The sequence below is a fragment of the Mesoplodon densirostris genome, chromosome 11 (genome assembly GCF_025265405.1).
Source record: "Mesoplodon densirostris isolate mMesDen1 chromosome 11, mMesDen1 primary haplotype, whole genome shotgun sequence".
NCBI classification, from domain to species: Eukaryota; Metazoa; Chordata; class Mammalia; order Artiodactyla; family Ziphiidae; genus Mesoplodon; species Mesoplodon densirostris.
In genome coordinates, this window is record NC_082671.1 from 50,023,077 (window position 1) to 50,049,862 (window position 26,786).

The following is a 26,786-nucleotide window of genomic DNA, read 5'->3' on the forward strand; positions in this document are numbered from 1 at the left end:
GACCGTTTATGCAGTTGTTTTTATTTATTCAACTCTAAAGATTGACAGAGGCAATTTTTTGATGGTTCACACCTTAGATTAACACTAATTATATTGCTATAAATTTGGTTCAGAGTCAGAATAGGAATCAGGAAAGAGGGAGAACAACAATAAAAATCTTCAAACACTGAAACGCTTTTTTTTCCTTTAGTTAAATGCTACTTTCCCATAGACTTCCCTAGACTGGTTTGCAGTCTAAGGTAATAGGAAACAAGGCTTGGGCATTTGGAAGAAACTGCAGGTTAAGCTACGGTGCCAAGCAAGAGACTGAAACCCCGATCTGAGTGTCAATCTCAGGCACGTTCTGGAAGCACAGGCAGATTCTCAAATGTTTCCTAGTGTTCTTTCCTTTTCACCAATTCAGTTTCCCCTTCTCCGGCTAATCCAGGACAGTACACAACCCCCTCATTGCCTCCCTTGGTCATGTTGTTCTTTACAGGGAACCTGACTGGCACGTGTGGCTTCTGCTTAGACTGGAAAGGCAGCAAGACCAGCTGCCTGATCCATCTCCTCCTGAAAGCCTGGGCAGTAGGGGTTGCTGAGGAAGGCCTCTTCAGGCCCCTGAAAGGCCTGGAGCACTGGGAAGAACACTGCTTACCCTTGGGAAACCTGGCAACAGGTGTCGGTGATTCCTGGTGGAAATGAACAGTCAGAATCAATCCATATCACTGGGAAAGGTCAAAGGAAAAAACAGCTTCCCTTCCAAAAAAAATGGTAAAGCGGAAACGAGAAGAGAAGAAACCAAAATATTTAGAATGGCATCAAAAGTGAATGCGCAAACTTCTTTTTGATATTAAATCTAACTACAAGTTTCCTAAAGTCCAGTTACCAAGTTGAATTGTGTGGGATAGAAGAGACAGGCCAGCTGGAATTTCCCTCAAGAGTTCATGGCTTCAGGCTGAGAGGTCCTGGGTTTGCGCTGGGGGAGCCCCTTTTTGAATGAGGGCTTGGGTGGGCTGGGCTCCATGCTGGCTCCAGTTCCATTGGTCCCTGCAGAGTGAGTCTGGCCCCGTTCACTAGTGTTTCCTGGCGCCTGGGATGGAGCACTCTGGTACCTGGAACCAGGTGAATACCATGAGCTGTTTCTGTAACGACCCCCACTGTCATGTCGCCCTTGGTTCGTGGGGTCATTGGACTTTGGGCCTTGTGGCCTGTAGCCTTGTCCTCCTCGTCTGTTCCCCGGCAACACCTAAGGATAAAAGAAGACACTGTTCAGAGCACTGTGGCATTAGGGCACCCGTTTGTTCCAGTTCAGTTTATTTAGGAGTCTTCTGAAAGCCTAATAGCGGTAGCCCAGGCTTGGGACTCAGTTCTCTCTTAAAACTCACAGAGTTTGATCAGCCAATCCAATCTAGACACTAATCAGAATTAATAAATCATTCACTATTTACCCCCTGCCTTTCACCCCTAAGCTCTTCTCCACTGAAGAGCTTTTCTTTAGCTGGGCAGAAAAGGAAGAAAGAGTATCCTCTGAGGTTGTTACAAGCCCTCAGTTGGGCAAGTATCTTATCACGTGTCTGAATTTTGTAGATCGAAAGCCATTTGTAAAGATAAGGAACATCTGGAATAATAAAATAAACATCACTATGATCTACTCTGCTATATATCATGAACCACAGATTAAGTCACGCTGCTGTGACATTTAACACATCTTTCACATTACAACCCAGAAAGCTTATGGCACAGGATTTTATTTTTGTCCCCCAATTCCAATGTAATACCAGTCTGAAGAATTACTGACAGCACTGCCTTGGACTGCTCTTATGTATCTCCTTCAAACCAAGGACAAGAAACTATGGATTATGCTTCAACTTTCTAGTGGTGCTTTTCTACCTCATGATGGGTACATGACTCCCAGTGTGACCCATTACCAGGCAATATACTACTACCTACAAAGCTAGGATCACTGCCAACATCAGAAAGTCAGCAGTCTTGGCGACAGGAAATCTAAACTGGCTGGTGATTTGGAACATACATACCAAATGCTTTCTCTGGAAATAACTGAGGCTGGAGGGATTCAAAATAGGTGTGGAATGGGCATAGAGGAAGGTAATGTACTGAGCTGTCAGTGTTTAAGCTGTGACATCCTGGCAGCATTTCTTCGTAAGTTGCTCAGTGTGGAAGCTAGTTTACCTCTCGATGAGGCTGGTAGGGCCGGCCACTGGAGTTTGCTGTGGTTGCATGAATGTCCCCTGGTGCCGAGTTTTTCTTGTTAGCACTTGTAAGGCTGGGAGCAGAGGCACAGGTGGAAGAGGAAGCAGCAGAGGCATCACACGGGCTACTCAAAGACACAGGTGTAACCGAGCTACATCGAGATCTGGTTGAATAGCTGTTCTTTGGATGGGACACTGAGACAGAAATATGAGCAATATGTGGTCAGATGATAGAAGAGCATGATGGGTAACGTTTTCCCTATTTCTCCATCTCACAATGAGCAATTTAGGATAAAGAACTGTCTATCTGAGTATTTGTAAAGATAAGCTTATAAATAGGTAAACGGGAAGGAAAATCTCCCTTCTGCCCTCTTCTTTCACTTCTGCCAAATCTCCACCGCTTGGTAAGTGGCCCATCCCCCCACCAACTAATGACTTCTTGGCGTTTCCTACCACCTAAACTCCTGGCTTTGGCTCCAGCGGCTGACTAAGCCTAGGAACAATAGTATGGGCCATATGTTCATTTTCCTATGCAAGGAACATTCTAAAGTACAGACTTCAAAAAGAAAGAAAAAGTTAAATAAAAAGCCAAATTCTTTTTTAAAAATTTGAATGAGGCAAGATGAGTTACATATGAACAGAACTAGTCTTTACAACAAATATCTATCTTCCCAAGGCTCTTTCTGCAAAAATAACTCCAAATTCAAAATATCAATCTAGCTGAAAAATACTAATATTTTCAATTCAAGTTTTGTCAGAATTCAATGGTCTAAAAGTACTCCCTAGATTTTTTTCCTTGGCTTTAAGCCTGGGCTAATGTTGAGCTCCCAATCACTGCCCTAGGTCCAACATTTATTTCACTTTCACACCGAGACAGAAAGAACGTAGGAGCCAAGCTCGGGGTCTGGGTTTGGCTGATGTGTCGCTACAGGCTCTCACCACACAGGCACCTCTGTGCCCCGCCTCCACACACACCTACTATGCGCTAGGCAAAGCAGGTATTGTTATCTCCACCGAGGAGTAAAATGAGCGGCCCAACGTAGAGTGCAGAGGCAAGGATTCAAACTTGGTCTGACTCCAGGGCCACATGCTCTTTATACTATATACCAAACACCTCTCAGCTCAGCGGGAAATGATGAGAAAATATGACCGCAAATTTAGGGAGCTGAAAAATGCCTATCCTCAGAGCTCAAAGCATCTGTGTCCACTGGCTTATTAAATATCTCAGAGTTCCTTTTCATAAACACAAGCAAACAAACCAAAACCCAAGAGGGACTGAGGAAGAATCAGGGGAGAAGCCAATCGGCACTTCAGTTTCTAGTTAGTAGAGGGTGGTCTTCTTATCACCATCTCTGGCGCCCTGAATTTCTCAGCACCTCACCTTGTCCAAATGAATCTATGTTCTTCTTTAGGGTCTCTACATCACAGGTGAATCGGGCCACTCGTCCCAGATCCTCATCATATTTACGTTCACTAACAAAGTGCTGGAGAAAAGACAAAGAAAAGCCTCCAGGTGAGACAAACAATATAGGTGGGATTTATAGCTTGCTATAAACAGACGAAACAATTACTTTCAATTGTTTTCTTTTTGTGCTTCAAAGCTCACTACATACATGGCCATCATATTACCAATGTGATTGACAAATTTCAGTCATTTTCCTTAAGGGTCCAAAGATAAGTCCATTTGGGAGCTTTATGAAATGTTAATGGTCATTAAGTGTAAATCAAGAGAAACTCTGGAGAAAGAAGGAACTCATGATGGAGGACCACCTTTCTCTCCACTGTTAGCTACTCTCCACATCGTTCCATTTTATACACAGGCAGAGGCAGCAGAAATGCTCATAAGTTACAACAATGATTCCTTACTTTAAATAGATGATTTGGTGTTCTCTAATATAAACTTCCTTAGTAAACCCACTTCACCGCTTTATAAAGTAGGATTTGTTAGTCCTTGTAATAGGAACAATTTCTTGAGATGGAAAATCATTCAAGTGAAAAGTCAGCTTTGCAAATGAGAAGAGTTTGTGCTGCAAGTAATTTAATCCTTTTAAGCAGACTGAGCTGAGAAGTAACCATCCCCTTGGGTCAAAAACTAACTATACTATAGAAATAGTGGGGCTAGAAACATGTCAGGAATAAAGTGCTTCTGGGGGTCTATTTCAATAAACAATTTCTAAGGTAGTCTGGCACCATTTTTTCAGATGTACAAGAGAGTAAGAAAGAAAAGTTAAAGGCCTAGATATAATTTAGAAGAACTGAACTCAGAGCAGTCCTCTAACTGGGGGTGGCCTAATTCCACTTTGGATTTTCAAGGGGTAGAATCAAGTGCATCAGAATCCTCGGGATGCACCTAGAAGCAATAAACGGGACAGGAGAAATAAAAATTACCTCTGGGACTTGAAGTCCTAAAGCTTCAGAGTATACTGTGGCTTAGGAAAGCACATGAATCTCTATAACAAAGCCTTCAGACATGTAATATCAGTCTGAGATTAATTCTGAAACACATTCTAGGGTTTCCTGAGCCAAAGACATAACAGGAATGACGGAAATAAAATGATCTGGAAATAAGACATTTAAATTGCACAGCACCCACTTCAGTACACTGAAAACGTGGAGAGAAACAGATCCTTAGTCAGCCTGCAGAAATATTTCTAGCAGCTCTTCAACCACGTGGGAAGGGAACAGATGAAGCCTGTGAGAGCCAGAATTCTTATCTAACTCCAAAGGGGTTTCTGGCTTCTCCCAGATAGTTGAATGAGACTGACTGGCATCAGTGCGAGGAAGACTTTCTATAAAATCTAGCAATATAGTCTTAGTTAATCAGAAAATGGTAATTTAAAACTTGCATTGTTGGTTTCACTATTTCTCCCCAATATAGCCTAAGGGGAAGGAGTGAGAGAATAATAACACGACATAGGTTTATGTGAAAGACTGGGTCAGGATGGTAACAGGGATGCCTGCAAGGTCTCAGATGATCTTCCATCTATGCTTTTATTTTACAAAGGCTGTTATATAGCCTCCCCAGCATGTATTCCTCTTAAATATGGCAACAAATCTCACACTTTCAGAAAGAGCAGAGTTAGGGCACAGGAGTAGAGAAGGCCATACAGTTCATGGTTTAGAAACAATTAATTAGAATGTTAGTGTCCACAGCTACCCATGAATAACCCAACCTCTCTCAGGTTCCCATCTTAGTCTCAGAAACAGTTTTTTGTTTTTTTTTTGCAGTATGTGGGCCTCTCACTGTTGTGGCCTCTCCTGTGGTGGAGCACAGGCTCCGGACGCGCAGGCTCAGCGGCCATGGCTCACGGGCCCAGCCGCTCCGCAGCACGTGGGATCCTCCTGGACCGGGGTACGAACCCGTGTCCCCTGCATCGGCAGGCGGACTCTCAACCACTGCGCCACCAGGGAAGCCCGAAACACTGTTCTTTATATAAGAATTTAAAACATCTGAGTGTTGAATCCAAGTAATCTTTATAAACAGTTTACAATATAATCAACACCTCAAATTGCTCATTTTTCTCTTATAAAATCAGAATTGGCCAACCAACTATTTAACTATCTACTGAACACCTACTATGTGCCAAGGCTTTGTGCCAGGGCACTGGAGACACAGCAGTTCCTGTCACTGTAAAGTTCACTATCGGGTGGGAAAGACAGATTAATCAAATGCACATACAATTATAAGTGTGCTAGGAAGGCACAAACAGGGGGGACACGTCAGGAAAGTCAGGAAGGATGAGGTCAGGAGTGAGGTGTGTGCTGGGAGTGGCAGGGGGAGGGAAAAGAATGTTCTGGACAGATGGAAAAGTATGTGCAGCAGCCCTCACAGGAGGGAACAGGGTACGCCTGTGGAAAGAAGAGCGAGTATGGATGGAGCAGAGGGGACAAGGGAGTGCTGTGCAAAGCACGGCAGCAGGGCCAGACCATACAGAGCCCTACAGGCTGTTAAGCATTATAGCCTATCCTGAAAGCAACAGGAAGTTTGAAGTAGGTTCTGTAATGCGAGGGACGGATATGAAGGGGTGGGGAGGTCAGGGCAGTGGCAAAGAGAAGGAGTGGAGTCAGTTAAGAGGCTACCACAAAATCCAAGCAAGAGATCACTGTAGCTTGATCATGATGGTGGTGGTAGAGACAAAGAGAAAAGGTCAGATCTGAGATTTTGCAGAAGGTCAAAGGGACAGGGTCTGCTGATAGACTGAACTGTGGGAAAAGGAGAAATTCCCTAAGGTTTCCAGCTTGGACACTGGATAGATGACAGTACCATTTACAGAGAAAGGGAAAGGGCCAGGAAAAGGGCGAGGTTTAGGAAGAGGAGATCATGAGTTAAATATATTAGATACAGCCATGAATTACGGAGATTTGCTACTTTAGTCCCCGAGGGTAAGAAGAAAGGCAGAAAGGAGAAGGAAGTTCTACCTTGATATCAGCTCTGAGCTCAACCAACTGCTCCTCTGACATCCGAACAGCCACATCAGTCATCTTCTTTAGAAGTTCAGCTTTCTTCTGACGGCTGAGCAAAATTTCCACTGTAGAGGAAAGGGAGTATGACTCTTATGGTCTGTTAAATAGGACAAAGAAGAACTAGAAGTATAGGCCTTGCAGTATGTACTTGGACAGCCAAAGGCTTAGCTGCCCACCCATCCAGAAAGTGAAAATACCAAAGGTCCAGTTTCCAGCTTCTTGAGGGACTCTGAAGGCAGTTTACATGGTAAATGCTTTTTATGAATCATAAAGACTCATACATCACTTGTCATTTCTCTTTCTCCTCTTCCCACTTAAAAAAATTTTATCAAGACGCATATAAATTAAAACAAAAATATGCACAAGGTAAAGAATACATCTAGAATAAATGGGTATAAAATGAAAAATAAAACGGTCCCTCCTATTTCTGACTTCCAGAGGAAACCACTGGTAACAATTTCTTATGTATACTTTTCCATTATACTCTCTGCATATACAATCTCTCTCTCTCTTTTTTCCCCTCACAATGGTCCCTCCTTTACCTTAGCTATTTTTACTTACTATGTCTTGAAGTTCATTCCTTATTAGTACATTGGATTCCCCTCACTCTGTTTAATAGCCACCTAGTATTCTACTATGTGGATATACAACAATTATTTACCAAGTTCCCTAATGATGGACATTAGATTATTTACAGCCTTTCAAGAAGCATCTTCTCTGGCTTGCTCCCAGATGTGTAACTCAGGTATGGCCATGAAGAATGACAGACAATAAAAATTCTCTCAGAGTAGAAAGCCAGGGGTTACAGAGGACAAAGGGCAAAAGAAATCCTCTCAGGAAGCAGATCTAGGGGCTGCCAAATGAACCAAGGAACTTTCTCTACCACTGGGGCAGGGACTCTACTATTCCAGTCCAGTAAGCTTTGATCATTGCATGTCCAAGTGGGAATTTTTACTATAATTATCCTCTTCTCTCCCTATCTATGTAATAATGTTTCTTTCAGTTTATGGATGCCAGACCACAATATACCATAACCAGAGCTGTTGGAAGATCTGAAGCTACCCAGAAGTCCTGGACTTTCAGCTGAATACGTGAACTAGAGGAGACTGTGGAGGTATTGCCATCAAGCAGCAGGTGAGTGTGTTCTCATTTTGGCAAAAAGAGGACTGCGGGGTAGCTGAGGGGTGGACTGTAGCAAAGACTGTTAGTGACTGAATATCCATTCTCCTCTATCAGAAGTCTAAATGTTGTCGGGTACCAATGTGCTTAGGTAAAAAAAGCTACATTTCCTAGCTTTGCTACACATAAATGTATCATGTGGTATAGTCTGGCTGTTGAGATCTAAGCAGAATTCAGAGGCGAGGCTTACTAGAAAGCTCTCTAAAGGAGTTTTAGCCTGCATGTAACATTTTGTCCTTCCCTGACTGGAGCCGTAGGATGTATATTTTGATCATAAGCACAATGTAAGGATGGCTGGGGAGAAGGATAGAGAAGCCTGGGTCCCTCGTATCATTTTGGAGATGGCCTACAGCCCTGGACTGCTTACCTCTGGACCTTTCATTTCATGAGAGAAAAAGAAACTCACATTTCTTTAGGCCATTCTGTGGCATGCAGTCAAACTCAATTCCTAATTTATACACAGAATCCTGTAACCTACTGAGAAACTAGCCAAATTTACGTTAGAAAAAAATAGGATTTTTAAAGAGCTACATCAGGTGTAGAGCTGAATGTCTTTAGCAAGTTTACTTAGTCCAATTTGCCACATATATGCCACCCATGGGCTGCTTATACCCATGTCAGGTTAATCGATAAGGGCACACTTTCCCAATGTTAGGAACATGCATACAAAAGTTTCTCAATACAAAGGCCCAACAAATACAAATGATCTGTTGGTCTGGCTCTCAAGATAAAACCTATTTGCCATTTGTATCAAATTCACTTTCTCTCAGCTCCAGCATTCTAGGATTCTAAGATAAAATTACAGATCTCAAGATGTGTCAAGTAAAGACTTCTACACATATCATATAACTCAGAGGGCCTAATTATATGACCTTGGACAAGTCACATTTTTCCAAGGAACTTGTTTCTTCGTTTATGAAATGAAAAAAATAAAACAAAATAAAATCCAAAAACCTAACTCTCCCATAAGGTTAATATTAACATCACATATGAATGAGTGCGAAAAAACTCTGAACTGTGAAGTACTATGAACATATAATTAATAAACTATAATGTGTAAAGAAAAGAAAAAGAAACACCTTTTTGATATTATTGGTAAATGAGTAATTACATCAGTGTCATTGAGAACTTGGACTTTTAGCATGAGAGGGGGTGGACTGTATTTGATAATATAAGATTGACCATGAATTGATAACTGGTTGAGGCTGGGTGCTGGGGGTTAATTATATTAGCCTCTCTATTTGAAATATGTTCAAAATTTTCTATAAAAGATGTATTTTAAAAAGCACCTTCAGACTTCCCTGATGGTGCAGTGGTTAAGAATCCGCCTGCCAATGCAGGGGCACGGTTCAAGCCCTGGTCCGGGAAGATCCCACATGCCGTGGAGCAACTAAGCCAGTGTGCCACAACTACTGAGCCTGAGCTCTAGAGCCTGCAAGCCACAACAACTGAGCCCGTGCGCCCTGGAGCCCATGCACCTCAACTAATGAGCCCACGCACTCTAGGGTCCACCTGCTGCAACTACTGAAGCCCGTGCGCCTAGAGCCCATGCTCCGCAACAAGAGAAGCCACCACAATGAAAAGCCTGCCCACCGCAATGAAGAGTAGCCCGTGCTCACCACAACTAGAGAAAGCCTGCGCTCAGCAACAAAGACCCAATGTAGCCAAAAAAAAAGCTCCATCTTCTCAACAGTAAGGACTATGTCTTTTTTTTTTTTTTTTAGGGGCTATCTCTTCTTACTAATTTTATTTTCTCTGAAACTTCAACTTCAAAAAGAGAACACATAGGTACAAGAATGGACTGAAACTGTCACCTGAAATTTCAGGATATACCACTTAATTTAAATGAAATTGAAAAACAATGGATAGCATCTCTGTTATGTACTCAAAATTTCATTAAAATAGATCAAAACTGAACTCAGCTCAGTGCTTCAAAGCTGTCTCCTCTGGCCCATGACCACAGACACAAATGATTTAATTGTGAGTCATCATCTCAACCTATTTCCATTCTCACCAGTTTGAGAGTAGGTTAAAGAAACAACCTTCCTAATTACAAATCTGGCATTCAATGCACGAAGGGAAAACTGTTGAAAAGCCCCAAATCAATGCCATGTACAAGGTGCAGTTGGCACTCCCCTCTTTTCATATAGCTGTCTATCTTTAACTTGACCCTTAATAGAAATGACAGAAAACAGATATCTGGTTCTTCTGTATAAAACCCCACAAATTATCCAAGTTAGACTACTCCTCCAGACTCCATTTTAGTAAGCTTTCAAAGAACCCTCGTCATGGGTATCCTGAACCTTCAATTAATTGACTTTTTCCCTACCCAATGATAACAGGCACTGAGTGAAGTTTCTACAACCCGAGAAAACAAAGAAAGTTCTGAGAGAGGTAATGACAGGAATGTATATACTAATTGTAGGCAACCTGGTGACGTCTCCTCTGATTATGCCAAAGATTTTTTTCCAAGTAGAAAAAAATCCAATGGAATTGTTCAATCACTGGAGGAAAAAACAAAATAAAACCCAGGCACCTGCAAGATACTTTATTTTCCTTAATTGGTGCTGTGGTGGCAGATACCATGAAGTAGTCTCTTAGACACTGAACTCTATATTCAAAATATTAAAATTTGGAAATATTGAAAAACAGGCTCTTGTAAAGTTGTTTCACCTGAAAGGATTCCTATGCCAGCATAGTACAACTGCTCAAGACTGTTTAACCGAATATATAAACTCTTATTGTGTCATTTATATTGAGCTTTTGTTATGGGGGTTGAGAGGCAGGTAATAGCTTTAATAAAGATCAGTCTTACTTGCTTCAGCTTTCACTTTGTCCATTTCAGCAAGCAATGCCACTTCTCGATCCATTAAACTAGGAAGGGATGACAAAGGGAAAAAAGGTTTGATCAGAAACTCCAACAGGAATACAGCACATTGTTAATAGTGGAGAAAGACTTATGAGTTTGTTCCCTAAAAGCATACTACAAAATAAACACTGTATATACCACATGAAAATCCTATCTCACCCTCAGCAAAGACTATTTTAAAGATTCCAATAAAGAAACCTAATTCCCTTTTATTTCTATATATTACAGTAAACCAATAGCTACTCATCTAAGAGTTGAGAACCAGTAGATGGCAGTAGCAAGCTACAAAACATTTCTTGGTAAGATGCTAAAGCGGAAGTCCTCATGGAAATCACATATTTCTACATATGTGCATATTTTTTATTTTATATTTTGGTCTATAAAATTGGACAGCTTTGCTTCTAATGAATTTTTACCAGGAAATACTCCTGCTAGGGCATGATAAATTTACCCACGATTAGGATTTATAGATCTTCAACATTTTAGCACAGTTGCACCAAGTCCACTGGAGCTTTAGTCTTAAGAATGCAGAGTAGTCAAAAGACATACATATACTGTGCTGGTTTCAGGTAAACGTTTAATAGTAATCCAGAAAAGATGGAATCAAAGGTTTTTGGAAGGCTTTTTACAGAAAAAGAACATTAAATGGTCAATTAGAATTTTCTCCACTGCAAATGTAAATGGTTTGTAAGCATGGGAAAGCTTTTCTATGTTCTTAGAAAAGAGCCCACCACCTCCAGCGAACATATAAAGAAATAATAGGCTGCCCTAGGATTAAACCTCTGGATGAAAATAATTTTCCTTACCATATCAGTTTTGTTTAGTGGTGGCAAACAAACAAACAAAACCCCCAAAACAAAAACACAAAACTAAAACTTTAATACCTGCACACACATGAAATGTTCCAAATCTCTTCATATTTGAAATTCATTTTAATTTCTCCTTTTGAGTGGGAATATAACTACAGAGTTAATAAAAGTTCTCCTCTTGTTTCTGGTTGTAAAACTAATCACACACATATGCATATACACACACACACACACACACACACAGAGTCTAATTCAATTTAGCTCAATATGTTGTTATGCTGGCACAAAATAGTTAATATGGAGACTACAGTGAGATATACAAAAAAGTATAAGGCAGGGACATTTCCTCAAGGAGCAAAATCTGTTATAGTAAAGTGCTGGAGAACACAGGTTTGATAATCATTATGCGTGATGTTAATACACAGACTTGTAACAAAACAAATTTGGCTGGCATATTAATCCCAAAGCACCAGACTAGAGAGAAAATACAACTATTGTGATAGGGTAGCAATACTTTTGCTAAGAAAGCATTCCCCAAACCTTGGCAAATATTTTGCTCCAAGAACTCTAGCAGCATTTGGAATACCTAAAAGGCAAAACAGAAGCACATCTGAGACAGGAGCTACCAGGCTTCGAGTTTATCATTACCTCTCTTCTGTCGCTGAATCACCTTAAGATGCAGACACTGTGTCCATCAGATGACAAATTTGTCTCTGACAAAGCTTGTAAAATGTTTATTAAAAGAGCTCAGCAAACAAGTAAGATTTTTGCAGCTTAACAATCTTTATTATGAAAAAGTAGAATGTCACATGATACTTTTTCAGCAAGGAAAAAAGTTCTGCACTGTCACAATAAGACTTTTTTGTGTCAGTATGAGCTACTACATCGCTATGGTACTTTTTTTCCCCTGTAAGAATGATTAGCATCCATTTACATAACCTTTGTTTCTTGAATAACTCATTTCATAAGAAATTCACAGGGCAGTATGTGAGCAACCGTATGACCACTCCAATTAAAAAAGAAACAAAAGCTTACCCTTTCATGCCAAAAAACACTGAAAAGCAGTAAGCACTTCTATTTCTTTTTGTTTGTTGTTTGTCATGTTACCATCTATTGATAACACCTGCTGAAAGGTCCTGTGATGTCAGCCAAGCAGTAAACAGAGGAATCTATTGGCTAGCTGTTGGGATATTTTCTCAGAGAAAAGCCTGATGAATCTTTGCAATTTTTCATTAAATTTTTTACAAGTCTTTAAAATAGAAAAATGAATAAATGTTAAATTATATGTAGTGTAAGTGCCTGACGATTAGCTTTTTTGGTTATAATGTAAGTGCCCAACATTAAGCTTTCGGTTGCCGACATTCATAAAGAGCCAGGCCACCCCACCTATGAGGTTCCCCTTTTAGAAGGTCCTGGGCGACCTAGATAATTGACCCACTTGGGTGATCCTACTTTTCCTTCCCACGCTTTCTTGCTCTTATGTTTTAAATTTACTAATAAAGAACCCGCAAAACCCTAGGCACCCCACCCTCAACCCCAATAAAGGCATGATACCAGGTCTGTACTCTCCTTAGGCACACTTTGCTGTGTGGTTCCAGGCATGCCATGCAGCCTCCACAACTTGTGAGTTAATAAACCTTGTTTTTTTCTTCAAAATCCCCTGATAGTTGTTGCTGAGGTGCATGTGGCAATTGTAAGAAACACAAGGGTCAGTCCGCCACAACACTGGCTCATAGGGGGGCAGGGGCCACAAGCAGTACGGGGCCCGGGTGAGTGCCCCCAGGCATTCCTAGCTGAGAGCGTCACTAAAGATAGGCTGAGACCAACACAAAACACTATTAAGAACTTTCTTAAAAGTACATCACATAATGTATTACAGTTGTGTAGAAGAATAACTGTATTTTAGGTAATTAATGCTAAAGCATTTAGGGATGGCATGTTATGCCTGCAACTTCCAAATGGTTCCACCAAAACACACACACACACACACACACACACACACACACACACAGAGCAAATACACCCATCACTCTACTACCCCTTCAACTTTTCTGTATATTGAAAGTTCAAGTGTGGAAACATGCGCATCACAAAATGAACAGAGAAGGTGAGAAAAGTGCAAAGGTGGAACGTAGGCTAAGCATAAGGTAAATAGCAGAGGCATTTTTTACAATTAAAAATAGTAATTTAGTGTAATACAACTTTCTGACAATGAGGAAACTTAAGCTAAAGTTTCCACCTGTTCTAAGCTGTATGGCGGTCCCAGTATGGATCTGTGGCCAAGAGATTCAAAAGTACCTGTGGTTTGAGGTAATAGTTTTCAGATGCCATAGCTACAAGCAGTGAGTCCTCTCAGAGAGTGATGAAAGGCTCATTCAGACTGCCAGACTTTGTTACCTTTCTTACTCAGTACTTGAGGGTACTAAGCTTGCAACTGTTCTGTCAAGGCTTTCCTGAATGGAAATACATGATGATGAGCATCTGATAACACTGGACTCAGAAACTGATAATGAAAATCCACTAAATATTGCTGGGACTCTGTTTAGAAAGACACTAGGTCTTATTAAGCCTGGGCCTCATACAGCACAGAGAATTTCCATATCCTTTCTTTGACCATGAAAGATGGTTTTAGATGTCTTGTCACTGTTAAGGAAAAAGACTGGTAAATGTCTGAATGTTCTCTATTTCCTTCCCTCCTTACCAAGACTATTTACCATCTTCACATTTCCTCAACTTACTCTAAAGCTTTTGCGTAATTTAGTTGGTCAGAATAGTTGTTCCCGTAGCATCACCATTAATATCTCTAAGATACATTATATATCCATCATTTGAAACAAGCCCTTTAATTAATATATTTAACATGTAGCTTATTGATTAAAGCTATTGCCTTCAGTAATTCCTTGGTACCAAAAAACTATTAACTATCATTTGTTTATGGTTGTTGCATTAGAAAACAATGTTATAATAGAAATGACTGGCAATTCCTGAGCCAACTAATTATTTCAAGGGTTTATACTCTAAACCACTCAATAATGTTCTTACAAAACATTTGAACTTGATTTTATTTCCTGAAAACCTAAAACCTATTTATTCTAATTCCACTAAAGCAGAAATCCAAGCAAAGCAAAGCCAATGCAAACACCTTTATTTCTCTGAAGACACTTCTCCCTTCTCATATAAAACAACCAAAAAAGAGAATTTTCAGTAGTTTTTGTTAGCAGAGAATTAATGATGCTTCAAGGGTTTCATAAAACTCCGTATTCCCAACACTGGTTTTATGAGTATGGTACACATATCTGGGCTCAAAATAGAAACAAAAAACACCAGTTAGGCAGCCAGGTCATCATGTTGAGCTATACAATTGGGGGTAAAATGAATGGAAAGAATCAGCTTATTAAATCAAATTTGGATCTTATGAAAACTCGGTCCCTCTTTGTTAGGAGGTCTTTACAAAGCATGTAATGTAATTTTCAAATTTTAAGAATCTCAAGTAGCTTTTAAGAAGTTAAAATGTGGATATAAGCTGTTCTTGTGGGACAGGCCCTTAATGGAAAACCTTTCTTTCTGTTCTTCTCCAGTGGTCAAAGCATCTCGATTCTTAAGTAATACTAGAGACCATATGATTCGATGATATTTTACAATATGTTTTGGGAAAAAGAAACAGTAGCAATCTAGATTACCAAGTAGCTCATTGTTCAAGTTTCTAGTTGGTAAGGAAAAATAGTTGGAGTGTTAAGCCACGTAACGAGTAGCTGACTTGATCCTAAACTGGGACTTGTTTTTTTGAACCTTCCCTCTGGATATGATAGCAACGTCTAAAGGGAGACATATATGGACTAGGAAGGTGAAGACTGAAAAAATAAAGGCAAACAGAGATACCTGGTAAGACACAAAAAAGGAAGCATGATATAGTGGAAAAGTATCACTTAATAACAAGTATGACTTTTGGCAAATTATTTTTTCTGTGACCATTTTTTTCATCTATAAAATGAGTATAATATTACAAATGATATTGTTATATATAGATATTGTGCATAAAGATTTCTGACATACAATAATACCTCAATAAATGGCAACAGCAATTATTATTCTAATTTCTGTACTCATGTTGATTTCTCAGTTTCAGCAGAATATCTGTTTAGTAAAATGCCCTCATATTACTCTGGTAAATCATTATACATTCCAGATCCACTGTCTAGAAATTCTTTTTTTTTTTTGCCACGCCTCACGGCATGCAGGATGCTAGTTCTCGAACCAGGGATTGAACCTGTGTCCCCTGCAGTGGAAGTGCAGAGTCTTAACTACTGGACCGCCAGCAAAGTCCCTTTTTTTCTTCTTTTTTTTTTCCGATGTGGACCATTTTTAAAGTCTTTATTGAATTTGTTCTTCTGTTTTATGTCTTGGTGTTTTGGCCGTGAGGCATGTGGGATCTTAGCTCCCTGACCAGGAATCGAACCTGCACTCCCTGCATTGGAAGGTGAAGCCTTAACCACTGGACCACCGGGGAAGTCCCTAGAAATTCTTAAATAAACACATACACATACTAACACAGTGCAGGCAGTTATAAAGAGGTGAATCAAAGATAATTTAAGTGAAAAGAATACACTACAAAATTACAATCTCACTATGATTATATCTATTAAGATTATCCATGCTTACAGATAAGGGACACAGGGAACACAAAAAAATAAAAAATTAATTATGTGTTAAGGTGGTAGAGTTATATGACTTCTATTTTTTTAAAACAATTGTTATAATTATGGGAAATATAGTAAAAATAAGAGGGAATAAAGGAAACTTTAAAAAAAAGAAAAACAAAATTCAGATTCCTTCATCAAACGCTCTCATTCTACTTTAGCCTCTGACTTATCTCTCACTACTTTCAACTATTGCCCCTTAGCTCTAGCTACACTGTGAAGTCCCTACATGTCCCTGCTATGCCTTTGCTTATATCATATTTCTTAAAGGATCCCCACCCTTTCTGCCAGTGTAAATTCCATGCGTTTTCAAGGTTTGATAATGATTCATTTCCTCCAAGAAATCTTTTCTAATTGACCCCCTCCACAGTAACCTTTCTCTTAAAATCTTCATGCCTTTCCCACAACTAAGATCTGACCTGAAGAATAACTGAATTGCAAGTCACTCCAAATTGTGACTTAAGAAGAGTGATTTAGGCCCTTATGAATTACAACATAAAAAGAACATTAAATATTTTGGATGGAATGGTCCTTCTTATAGTTTTGTTTTATTGAACTAAAAAATCCTTTAAAGACGTTCATAGGCTCAGTCAAAATCCTGGTCCTCTTCATTCTAACCCTATTCTATAACAACTGAATTCCTTAGTCCCTAAATTCTCCTGCAGTGGGGTTTCTCTGTTACACAGCCTTTCAGCTGAGGAGGAGATAACGTATGAGATATGCACCAAGAGTCTCTAGCCTTCTTCTCAAGCTTTAGCGGGGAAGTGAGCCATCAGTGATGGGTGGGATGAAGAGCATAGGTTACTGGGAGTCAGAACACACAGATTCAAATACTGAGTCTGCAACTTACGATGTCATGTTAGGCAAACAGCTTAACCTAAGACTCAAATTCCTTTTAATAGTAAAGTAAAATATAAAGTTCCCTCTGCACAGGACAGAAATCTGGATGAATAAATCAGATAGTACGATTGAACATGTTTGGTACTGTAAAGTAATCTTCGTATGTTATTTAGTTATTTTCACAGATGGTTAAAGGGTTAGAATTTTAAATCAAAGAATATTGAGAACCATGGAGGCAAGAACTACTAGAAATAAGATATCAATGTACTAAACATGCGAAAACTGAAGAATAATTTAAAACTAAAGAGTGCTAGGTACCTTTCTGATAACACATTATAACAGTAGCCCATTCCTTTATTTCTATGGTTTTTAGACATTTTTGAAAGTGCTTTCATTCATAAAATTATTTTTTAAATTTTCAGCATCTCTATAGATGGGCTTTAAATTTAAGGATCTAAAAGCCTTTGTTAAGTTTATTATAAGAAGAAAAGAGAAGCTCAAATAAAAGGAGATTACTTTTCTAAGGTGAATGAGGAATCAGCCAGGAAAAACTTCAGTCTTAAGCACAGGCGTACATTGACTTTATGTGCTGTAGAATCCCAAATTTATTACCCATTTTCTCCTTTTAGTAAGTACCTTTTGACTTTCAATAAAACAGAAATTTTATTTAAAAGGCAGGCTGAGTGTGTATTTTGTTGGCACTTTTCACCGACACATATTATGACAACTGTCTGAAGTAGTTTACACACTCCAGCTTCATGTTCTACTTCATACCCTACTCCTTAACAGCCTTAAACTTGTCAGCTAGGAGCTCCAACAATGTGTCAGACAAATTTTATTAATTAACAAGAAAAGTAAACCTGGGTCTAGAGATGATTATTACTGGATCACCAATAAGAACAGATTTGACGTTTTACATCCTGGGAAGCCTCTGCTTTTACCTTCCCACAGGTAAATGTCAGCTTTCATTTGGCATCGATGTGAAAGCAGTTATCAGCATAATTCCCCTAGTGCCCCGTCAGATGTAATGTAATCTTACTGTTGCATATTTGTTAGAACGCTTTTCTTTTCTTTCATACTGTAACCAACACAAAAAATGGCTTCCTAAGTGACATTAACTCCAAGCTCTGGTTCAGTGCCAAAGGGAGTTAGCTCACCTGCGAATTATATCTTGAAGTAGAAACTACAGGGGCATTGAAATAAGCCAGTTTAAAAACCCAATCATCCAGAGAGAAGGCTTTACACCAGCAGGAAAGGGCAGGTAATGTCTTTCCTCAAGTTAAATTGACCTGGTTTCTACACCTGCTAATCAATCCTAAATACACAGTTTCTAGGCAGGAAACCATTTCATTTGTCATTTATTAAAGGAGGCTCCCCCTGACTGGGTTCCAAGTCAACAAGGACTCACAAATCTCTCTCCCGGAACCGTATTTCCTGGTTCAGGCTGGTTCTGAATGGAATCAGATCCTGTGGCTAAGTAATCAGTAAACTAAATAATCATGGAGACCGGAGGTTTGTCAAGGCAAAGTTGTGATGCTCTACTCTTAGCTCTTTATTCTTTTCTTGAGCCAACAATATCTGATATGATAATAATCCAGAGCAAAGGGCATGGGGCTTTCTCCCAGAGGGTCAGAAAGAGGAGAAATCAGTTACCTAGAAAAATTTCCAGGGGAAGTTAGACTTTATTAAAGGTGAATTTTGGAGAATTGGTTGGATTTAGATAAGCAGAAAATATAGGAGAGCATTATTAGGCTGGAAAAGTGGCCTTAACTAGTATATGGAAGAGGAAATGTGTACGTTAAGTTTTGAGACGAGTAATCTGGCTAGAGCAAAACTGTACAGAAGAAAAACAGAAGATATGACATTGAATTTCTAGCTATAAAACCTGAAAGGGGAAGCTTGGGATTTAGGACAAAGCATGGGTAGACTAGCAGATGAATTATCTATCCTAAAAGTACTTTTTGGTTCATGGACCACTCTACACTTTGCAAATGATAAAAGCAGTGGTCAGCAACTTTTTGGAGGCTTTATTCTACATCTTCGTTAATTCACTCCCTTCTTCAATTCCACAAAACAGGAGGACTGAGGCTACCCACACTCCCTCTATCTTTTGTCTGCTGTGGCATGAAGTGACCAGACTAAGTTTGTGAACAGAGACATGGCTGAATACGACCTCAGGAAACAGCCCATAGACAGGCAAGAAAACGGATGGATGGGTGGGAGGAAGAGTGGTGTAGGTCCTTCCTATTCCTGAAAACTTCCTCTCACATTTCAGATCCATGCAAGTCTTACAAGTAAGCAGAATGGACAGTCTTAAATCCCCAAATATCAGCCTAGCTGCTTGTCTTCCTATCATTTTACTTAATTTGGTCCTTAGGGCTTTTCCATTTTCAAAAAAGTCCCTTATAAAATGCAAATACCCCCCCAAAAGGAGTTATGGCTTAAAAATTAGTTATCACTTTACTATCTAATAGTTAAAACAGCTTCAGTGTTACATAAAAAAATTAGAATATATTTCTCCTCCCAACAATTCTATAATCTATAATCAAATATATTCGATAAATAGCTCCCTCTTGTAAATTCACAATGCAGATTAGCACTGAAAAGGCATTAAGAAGCCCAGTAGTAAAAAAAAATTTAAGTATTTTCAAACCTCTTTAACTACTAAACCCTATTTCCCCTACAGAACACATATAATTTAAGATAGAATTTTCAGAATGGGAGAAAATATTTGCAAATGAAGCAACTGACAAAGGATTAATCTCCAAAATTTATAAGCAGCTCATGCAGCTCAATAGCAAAAAAACAAACAACCCAATCCAAAAATGGGCAGAAGACCTAAATAGACATTTCTCCAAAGAAGATATACAGACTGCCAACAAACACATGAAAGAATGCTCAACATCATTAATCATTAGAGAAATGCAAATCAAAACTACAATGAGATATCATCTCACACCAGTCAGAATGGCTATCATCAAAAAATCTAGAAACAATAAATACTGGAGAGGGTGTGGAGAAAAGGGAACACTCTTGCACTGCTGGTGGGAATGTGAATTGGTACAGCCACTATGGAGAACGGTATGGAGGTTCCTTAAAAAACTACAAATAGAACTACCATATGACCCAGCAATCCCACTACTAGGCATATAACCTGAGAAAACCATAATTCAAAAAGAGACATGTACCAAAATGTTCATTGCAGCTCTATTCACAATAGCCAGGACATGGAAACAACCTAAGTGTCCATCATTGGATGAATGGATAAAGAAGATGTGGCACATATATACAATGGAATATTACTCAGCCATAAAAAGAAACGAAATTGAGCTATTTGTAATGAGGTGGACAGACCTAGAGTCTGTCATACAGAGTGAAGTAAGTCAGAAAGAAAAAGACAAATACCATATGCTAACACATATATGGAATTTAAGGAAAAAAAATGTGATGAAGAACCTAGGGGTAAAACAGGAATAAAGACACAGACCTACTTGAGAATGGACTTGAGGATATGGGGAGGGGGAAGGGTTAGCTGTGACAAAGTGAGAGAGAGAGGCATGGACATATATACAGTACCAAACGTAAGGTAGATAGATAGTGGGAAGCAGCCGCATAGCACAGGGAGATCAGCTCGGTGCTTTGTGACCACCTGGAGGGGTGGGATAGGGAGGGTGGGAGGGAGGGAAACGCAAGAGGGAAGGGATATGGGAACAGATGTATATGTATGACTGATTCACTTTGTTATAAAGCAGAAACTAAAAAAAAAAAAAAAAAAAAAAAGATAGAATTTAAAAGAAACACAAAATTAAAATAAATCAATGATTAATAATAGGGCACAAGAGCCTCCCTGGTGGCGCAGTGGTTAAGAGTCCGCCTGCCGATGCAGGGGATACGGGTTCGTGCCCCGGTCTGGGAGGATCCCATATGCCGCGGAGCGGCTGGGCCCGTGAGCCATGGCCGCTGGGCCTGCGCATCCGGAGCCTGTGCTCCGCAACGGGAGAGGCCACAACAGTGAGAGGCCCGCATACCGCAAAAAGAAAAAAAAAAAAAAATAGGGCACAAAAGAGACCATTAGGGTGGGGTGCATTAGGAAAACAAAGACATCTTTTCTACTTTATAACTTTGTTCAAAAACATCATGTCATTGGTTACAGATTCCTGGTTTAAAAGACAGACCCTAACGTAAGGATGCACAACCTACTCTTTAATTATCTGTCCCTTTCCGAACAATGTTAATATTAATTTAGGCCCATCCCTAAAGCATTATGAGTTCTCTCTACCACTCATTCCCACACTGTGACCACAAGTAGAATGAAGCAGAAAGCTAAATATAGCATAGGATTTTTAAGTCTTTCTCCACTATGTAGAGTAGTTAAGAGTTAGGAATTAAAGAATTTGGTGAATGATTAACCATCTTTTATAAACGATCATTTTTGTGCTACTGATATCAAAAGCAACTTAACTTACCAGCTCTGCAATTCAGCAAAAGCTTGTTTCATTTTCTTAATGGAAGCATCCATCTCTTCTTTAACTACAACTCGATATCGTGCAAGAGACACTGTGCAGCGCTGGAGGTCTTTCACAGATTTTTCAATATTAGAACCTTGAAAAAACCCCAATATAAAAAGGAGCACAGGTGACTTGAAAGCTGGATCTGAACACCTAAGCATGTAACGTAACAAATGTCACGTGGACTAAGAATACTTCCTAAATAGTCACACTCCTCAACAAAAAACTAATGTTTTCATAGATTTTTTAAAAAAAATAAGTATTGTGGCCAAGATGGAGTAATAGGAATTGGATTTACCCTCCTGAAGTTTAAAAAACTTCAGACACACACAAAATATATGAAACAATGGTTTTCAGACAATGAACAATAGGCAGTACTTCTCACCCACTACCCCCCAACCCCCTGCAAAGAAAACAGACACAAAAGAAGTGAGGACTATGACTGCCCCAACTTACTGCTGTAAGAGAGCTTCCAGGCTGCAATGCAAGGAGGAGAAATCCTAAACTGAGCCTGGAAGTCTTCCTGAATTGAGGGGACAGAGTTGAGAATTCAATGAGGCCAAGGTGGCTAGAATTCTCAGGGCAGAACACTGGAGAGGAGAAAGCTACACAAAAATGAAAAAAATTGTACAAAGATCTACAGAGGATTCTGAGTGCATGGGTGCGCAGAAACTACCCGAAACAGGGAAAAGAACCACTGGAAAGCAGCAGGGGGAATAATCCTCAGAGCTTACCCAGACCAGGAATAGTTCATGTTCATACCAGCCAGAGTGGGGCACCAGGTAGAGTACTTAGAAGGGTACTGCCTCAGTAATTAGCTCTAGACTAAAGGCTGCTCTATTTCCATCTAACAAAGCTTAAAAAAGCAAGCTTCAGATTGTCTCCAAATAACAGTCCCAGAATAAATCACAAGAATACTTAAAGAAATACAAAAATATCTAGCAATCAACAAAGAGAAATTCACAATGTCTGGCATCCAATAAAAAATTACTAGAGGCAGAAAAATATGACTGATCCATAATGAAGAGAAAAATCAATGAATAGAAACAGGTGCAGAAATGACACATGTAGAATCAAGTAGGTAAGGACATCAAAACAGCTAATATAATCAGATACCATATGTTCAAGAAGGTAGAGGAAAAGCATAAGCATGTTAAGGAGAGACATGGAAGATATTTAAAAAGACCCCAACTGAACCTCTAGAGATGAAAAAAAAACACACACAATGTCTGAGATGAAAAATACACTGGATTGGATTAACAGCAGATTAAAAACTATTAAAGAAAAAAAGATTAATAAATTTGAAGACGTCAATTTTAGAAACTATCCAAAACGAAATGAAACACAGAGAGAAAAAGACTAAAAGAAAACCTATGTCAGTAGGTACCAAATTTTCAAAACTCTCTAAATAACAGGATTTAGTAGAATATAATTCACCATGTAGACATTACAAAATTGATAAAGTTCTCTCTCAGTAGTACAGTTTGAAGCATTATATGTGGGTAAGCCAACACTGTAGATAAAGATGAAATATATTTACCTACCCAACACATTTTAACCAGTTTCTGAGAGTTCTATTAACCTTTTTATATTCACCAATGTCAAAATTATTACAACTGGTAGTTGGAATAACTGATCTAACGAATTTATAATGTGCCAAGATACAGATTTTCAATTTTTTATTTAAATCCTTCCTCATCTCAACTTGATTTCTTTAAAATCTACCTAAAAGCTTTCAAGCCCTGTGCCTTTATTTTTGCTTGACTAAATAGTCTCAGACTTGCCTTTCTGCACCAAGTTGAGGACTATATTAGAAAGATGAAAAAGGAGAGCTTCGCTAATTAAATTTGGCCCATGTGGAATAAATAATTCAATAAAGAGCTACAGGTTACAATGTTCAGGTGAGTGGACTGCCATGCTTAGATGTATGGCAGAAGGGCTATTATCTCAATCTGTTTAATTATTGGCTGATTATTTAAATAACTATTATAGTTTAAAAGAAAAGCAAATGGCTACCATCAGTCAATGCTAAGTAAATGCTTAAGAGAAAATGACCTTGTTTAAAGCTATAGTCTTACAGGTATCAGTAAGAGCATGAAGTTGGGAAGAGACATTAAAATATTTCTTCAAAGTGTCATTTCAGAGATGGCAGAGCTTTTTACTGTTGAGTCAACCAGGGGATAAAAGTGAAGGAAATAGCACAGAAATGTTGCAGTAAAGCAAATAAAACAAACAGGTTAATGTTAGCAGAAAAGTCATCCTGGCATCCTTGACTTTCGCTCACAAAAAGGATCCCCATTATTGTAGCAAGACTGTAGAGCATCTAAACTACTATCAGACTCCAACTGTGTACACAAAATGGGGAAAGGGTGGATAGACACTGCCTGGAAAACAGAAAAAGTATTACCTGCTGCCCATCCTGAAACCTTACCTATGAGAACAAAGATAATTTGCCCTCTTTAGCTAAAAACACAGATTTTATTGTTTTCTCTCAAAGGAAGCCCTCTGATTTACCTAGCTTTTTGTTGGTGGAAGAGAGTGGAACATCTTCCATTCCTAGATTTGAAAGCTGAGGTCCTATGGTAGGTCTTGAGTGAGATTTGGCAGCATTTCTGTTCTGTTGAGAATTCTGAGCAGAGTGCACAGTCAAAGACCTGGACTCAAAATCAGAGGCACCATTCTCCAGCATGGATCCTGTCAAAGGAAGCGGCCAGTATATTAGAGCACAAGTTAGGGGTAAATCAAGCAGTCTTAAATATACACAAAGAAAAAAGGTAAAAATGTGCCAAAACGATGCCTCTTTAAAGGTTGTGAACAGAATCAACTGACAAAATAGAACAAAGAGCAGAGTCAGTGAGGCTATGAGTATCATCTGGCTTAGCCCTAAAAGGCATCCTAATTGAAGAGGAGGATTCTTTGTTAACCCATCTCCAGATAGGCTAGCTCATTCCCTGTACCTTGGTAACTTCCTTGTAGTTCTGGGCACAAGGAAGTGAAGAGAGTCAATATCACCACCTTCTGACAAGCTTCTGTAAGTTATGTCGAGGAAAAGATTTTTACAGTGTCCCAGGGAAAGAAGAGTTTTAAAAGCTTTAGGGAATAGAAAGGGCAAAGAGTTAGGAAATGAGAGGAAAGCTAGTTCAGAAAAAAATGAAAGCCATTGACTATCTTTGGTTTGTTTGAGGTGCTATGTTTTTCTCTAAGTCTTTGTGTGGGTGTGCGTGTGAACTAATCAATAAAAGAACATCTGAAAAGTACAGCATAATTTTAAAATTGGCATTACATTTATAAAGCCAGCAGCAACAGAGCAAGGGGAACTGGATTAACAAACAAGTAATTTAAAAGCCTATCTTAAAAAATATATTTCCAGTATCTTCCCAGCACTCATCAAAATGGTTAATGAAACAAAATGTACAAGATACCTGAATTTACAAATAAAACTAACCTTAATTCTTTACTAAAAAACAAATGTGGGACTAAAAAAACCAACAGTCTACTTCTAATGAAAGCCATGGGATTAGAGTTATGCTTATATATTCCTCATTGTTGGGTATTAGAATAATAATATCAACATCAACTCATCATCATCATTTTCCTTAATAAGTGTGAAATTAAAAAAACATCTTAAGATCATGTTCTGTAATCTCTAAGTACTACGGGACTATTGAATTAGAAGATTTCCATAAGGCTGATTTAGACTAAAATTAAAATATGAGACAATGGAACAAGAATTATATTTTTCTAGGCCTTTGATAATTACAAAATGTGACTCTTTCACATAAGAGGTAACAAAACTAAAAAGTAAAAGACTAACTAGATTTAATTTATTGATTGGTTTCTCAACCAGGAAGCCCCTGTATTTTTCAATAGAATGGAACTTTTCAAAGACCTGTTGTTAATATACTCACCTGTTCTATCCAGCATATCTTGTGTGGCAGACTCAGGATCCTCCAGTTCTCTGGCATCTACTGAAAGTGCCTCCATACCTTCACCGAGTGAGTCCACAGACTCAGTATCATTGATGGCACCGTTGACATGGTAACCATTAATACCACCTTTCTCTGAGGAAGGCGCAGACTGTTCCTCTTGAATGGAAACCAGTTTACTGGAATCTGGGATACTGTTACTTGGTTCTGCTGCAGGTTTTGGTTTGCTTTTCTTCTTTTTGTTCTAATGGTTATTAAAGATTTGAAAAAAAGAAAAGAAAAAGAACATCCCCCACAATCCAGAGAGGTAACTCCAGCTACCCAAAGGCAACCAATGTTACCAACTTCTCATTTGCTCTTCCAGAAACTGAACACATTTTTGTATATGTTCAAGTACTGACTAACATAACTATGTAAGATACTTTGGATAAACTCAAACACATAAAAATAAAATATTAAAGCATGGCAAAACCCAATATAAGAAAGATCAAAAGATAAATTAAAAAATGTGGAAAAAATATGTAATATATACAAAGAGCTAAATATAAAGAGAGAGCTCTAACAAAAAACAAACAAAACAATAACCCAACAGAAAAAGTGGTGTAGGATATAAACATATGGAATGAAGTGAAACTTGAGTCTAATAAAGACAAATTAAATCTGCACTGCAGAGGATGCTGCATCAGAAATCTGTCTCCCCACCTAGACAACAATTACACTGGCAGAATCTGTCTAACTATTTTGGAACTCTGGAGTCTATTGAAGGCTTATAATTTCCAGGAGAAGACTTGGATGATAAATTGTGGTTAATTTCAGGCAATTTCAGTTCTGAGCTCAGTAGCAGATACTCACCCCCCACCCCCAGCTAGGGAACAGGCAGCTGTGCACCTGTTCTTGGAACAGCTGGCACATAGCTTGCTGAAGCGAGGGTAGTCAAAAAGGAACCTGTCCTTCAAATATCTGGGATCTGTGTTGTGATTACTGACTGCTGCTTTTGATTACAAAGGTAGAGACAAAGAGGAAGGCAACCACTGTTGTACCTCCTCCCACTGTTGCAAGCCGCTCCCCCTCTGGCTGAAGTGACCTTCAGGGGAATTAAATGGGTGGTCCCCTTCCTCCCCACTTCATTTTTCTTTATTCCCTTTTGGGAGCCGGACATCAAAGACTAGGACGTTCAAAAACAACTGCATAGGGCTTCCCTGGTGGCACAGTGGTTGAGAGTCCGCCTGCCGATGCAGGGGACACGGGTTCGTGCCCCGGTCAGGGAGGATCCCACATGCCGTGGAGCGGCTGGGCTCGTGA

At 39.2% G+C, this 26,786-nt stretch overlaps 1 protein-coding gene across 3 annotated transcripts in view; it reads right to left on the reverse strand.

The window, feature by feature from the left end:
* The window catches only part of SPATS2 (spermatogenesis associated serine rich 2), a 137,645-nt gene continuing 110,859 nt past the window's right edge, over nt 1–26,786 (reverse strand). For all 3 annotated transcript variants that reach the window (XM_060113609.1, XM_060113610.1, XM_060113611.1), the window contains exons 6-13: nt 25,467–25,728; nt 24,073–24,252; nt 21,517–21,652; nt 10,651–10,709; nt 6,612–6,721; nt 3,574–3,676; nt 2,173–2,387; nt 1–1,228 (exon numbers count right to left, since the gene is read on the reverse strand). In XM_060113609.1, coding sequence (XP_059969592.1) covers nt 917–1,228; nt 2,173–2,387; nt 3,574–3,676; nt 6,612–6,721; nt 10,651–10,709; nt 21,517–21,652; nt 24,073–24,252; nt 25,467–25,728 — 1,377 coding nt within the window. In that variant the 3' untranslated portion in view covers nt 1–916. The remainder of the gene's footprint in view (nt 1,229–2,172; nt 2,388–3,573; nt 3,677–6,611; nt 6,722–10,650; nt 10,710–21,516; nt 21,653–24,072; nt 24,253–25,466; nt 25,729–26,786) is intronic.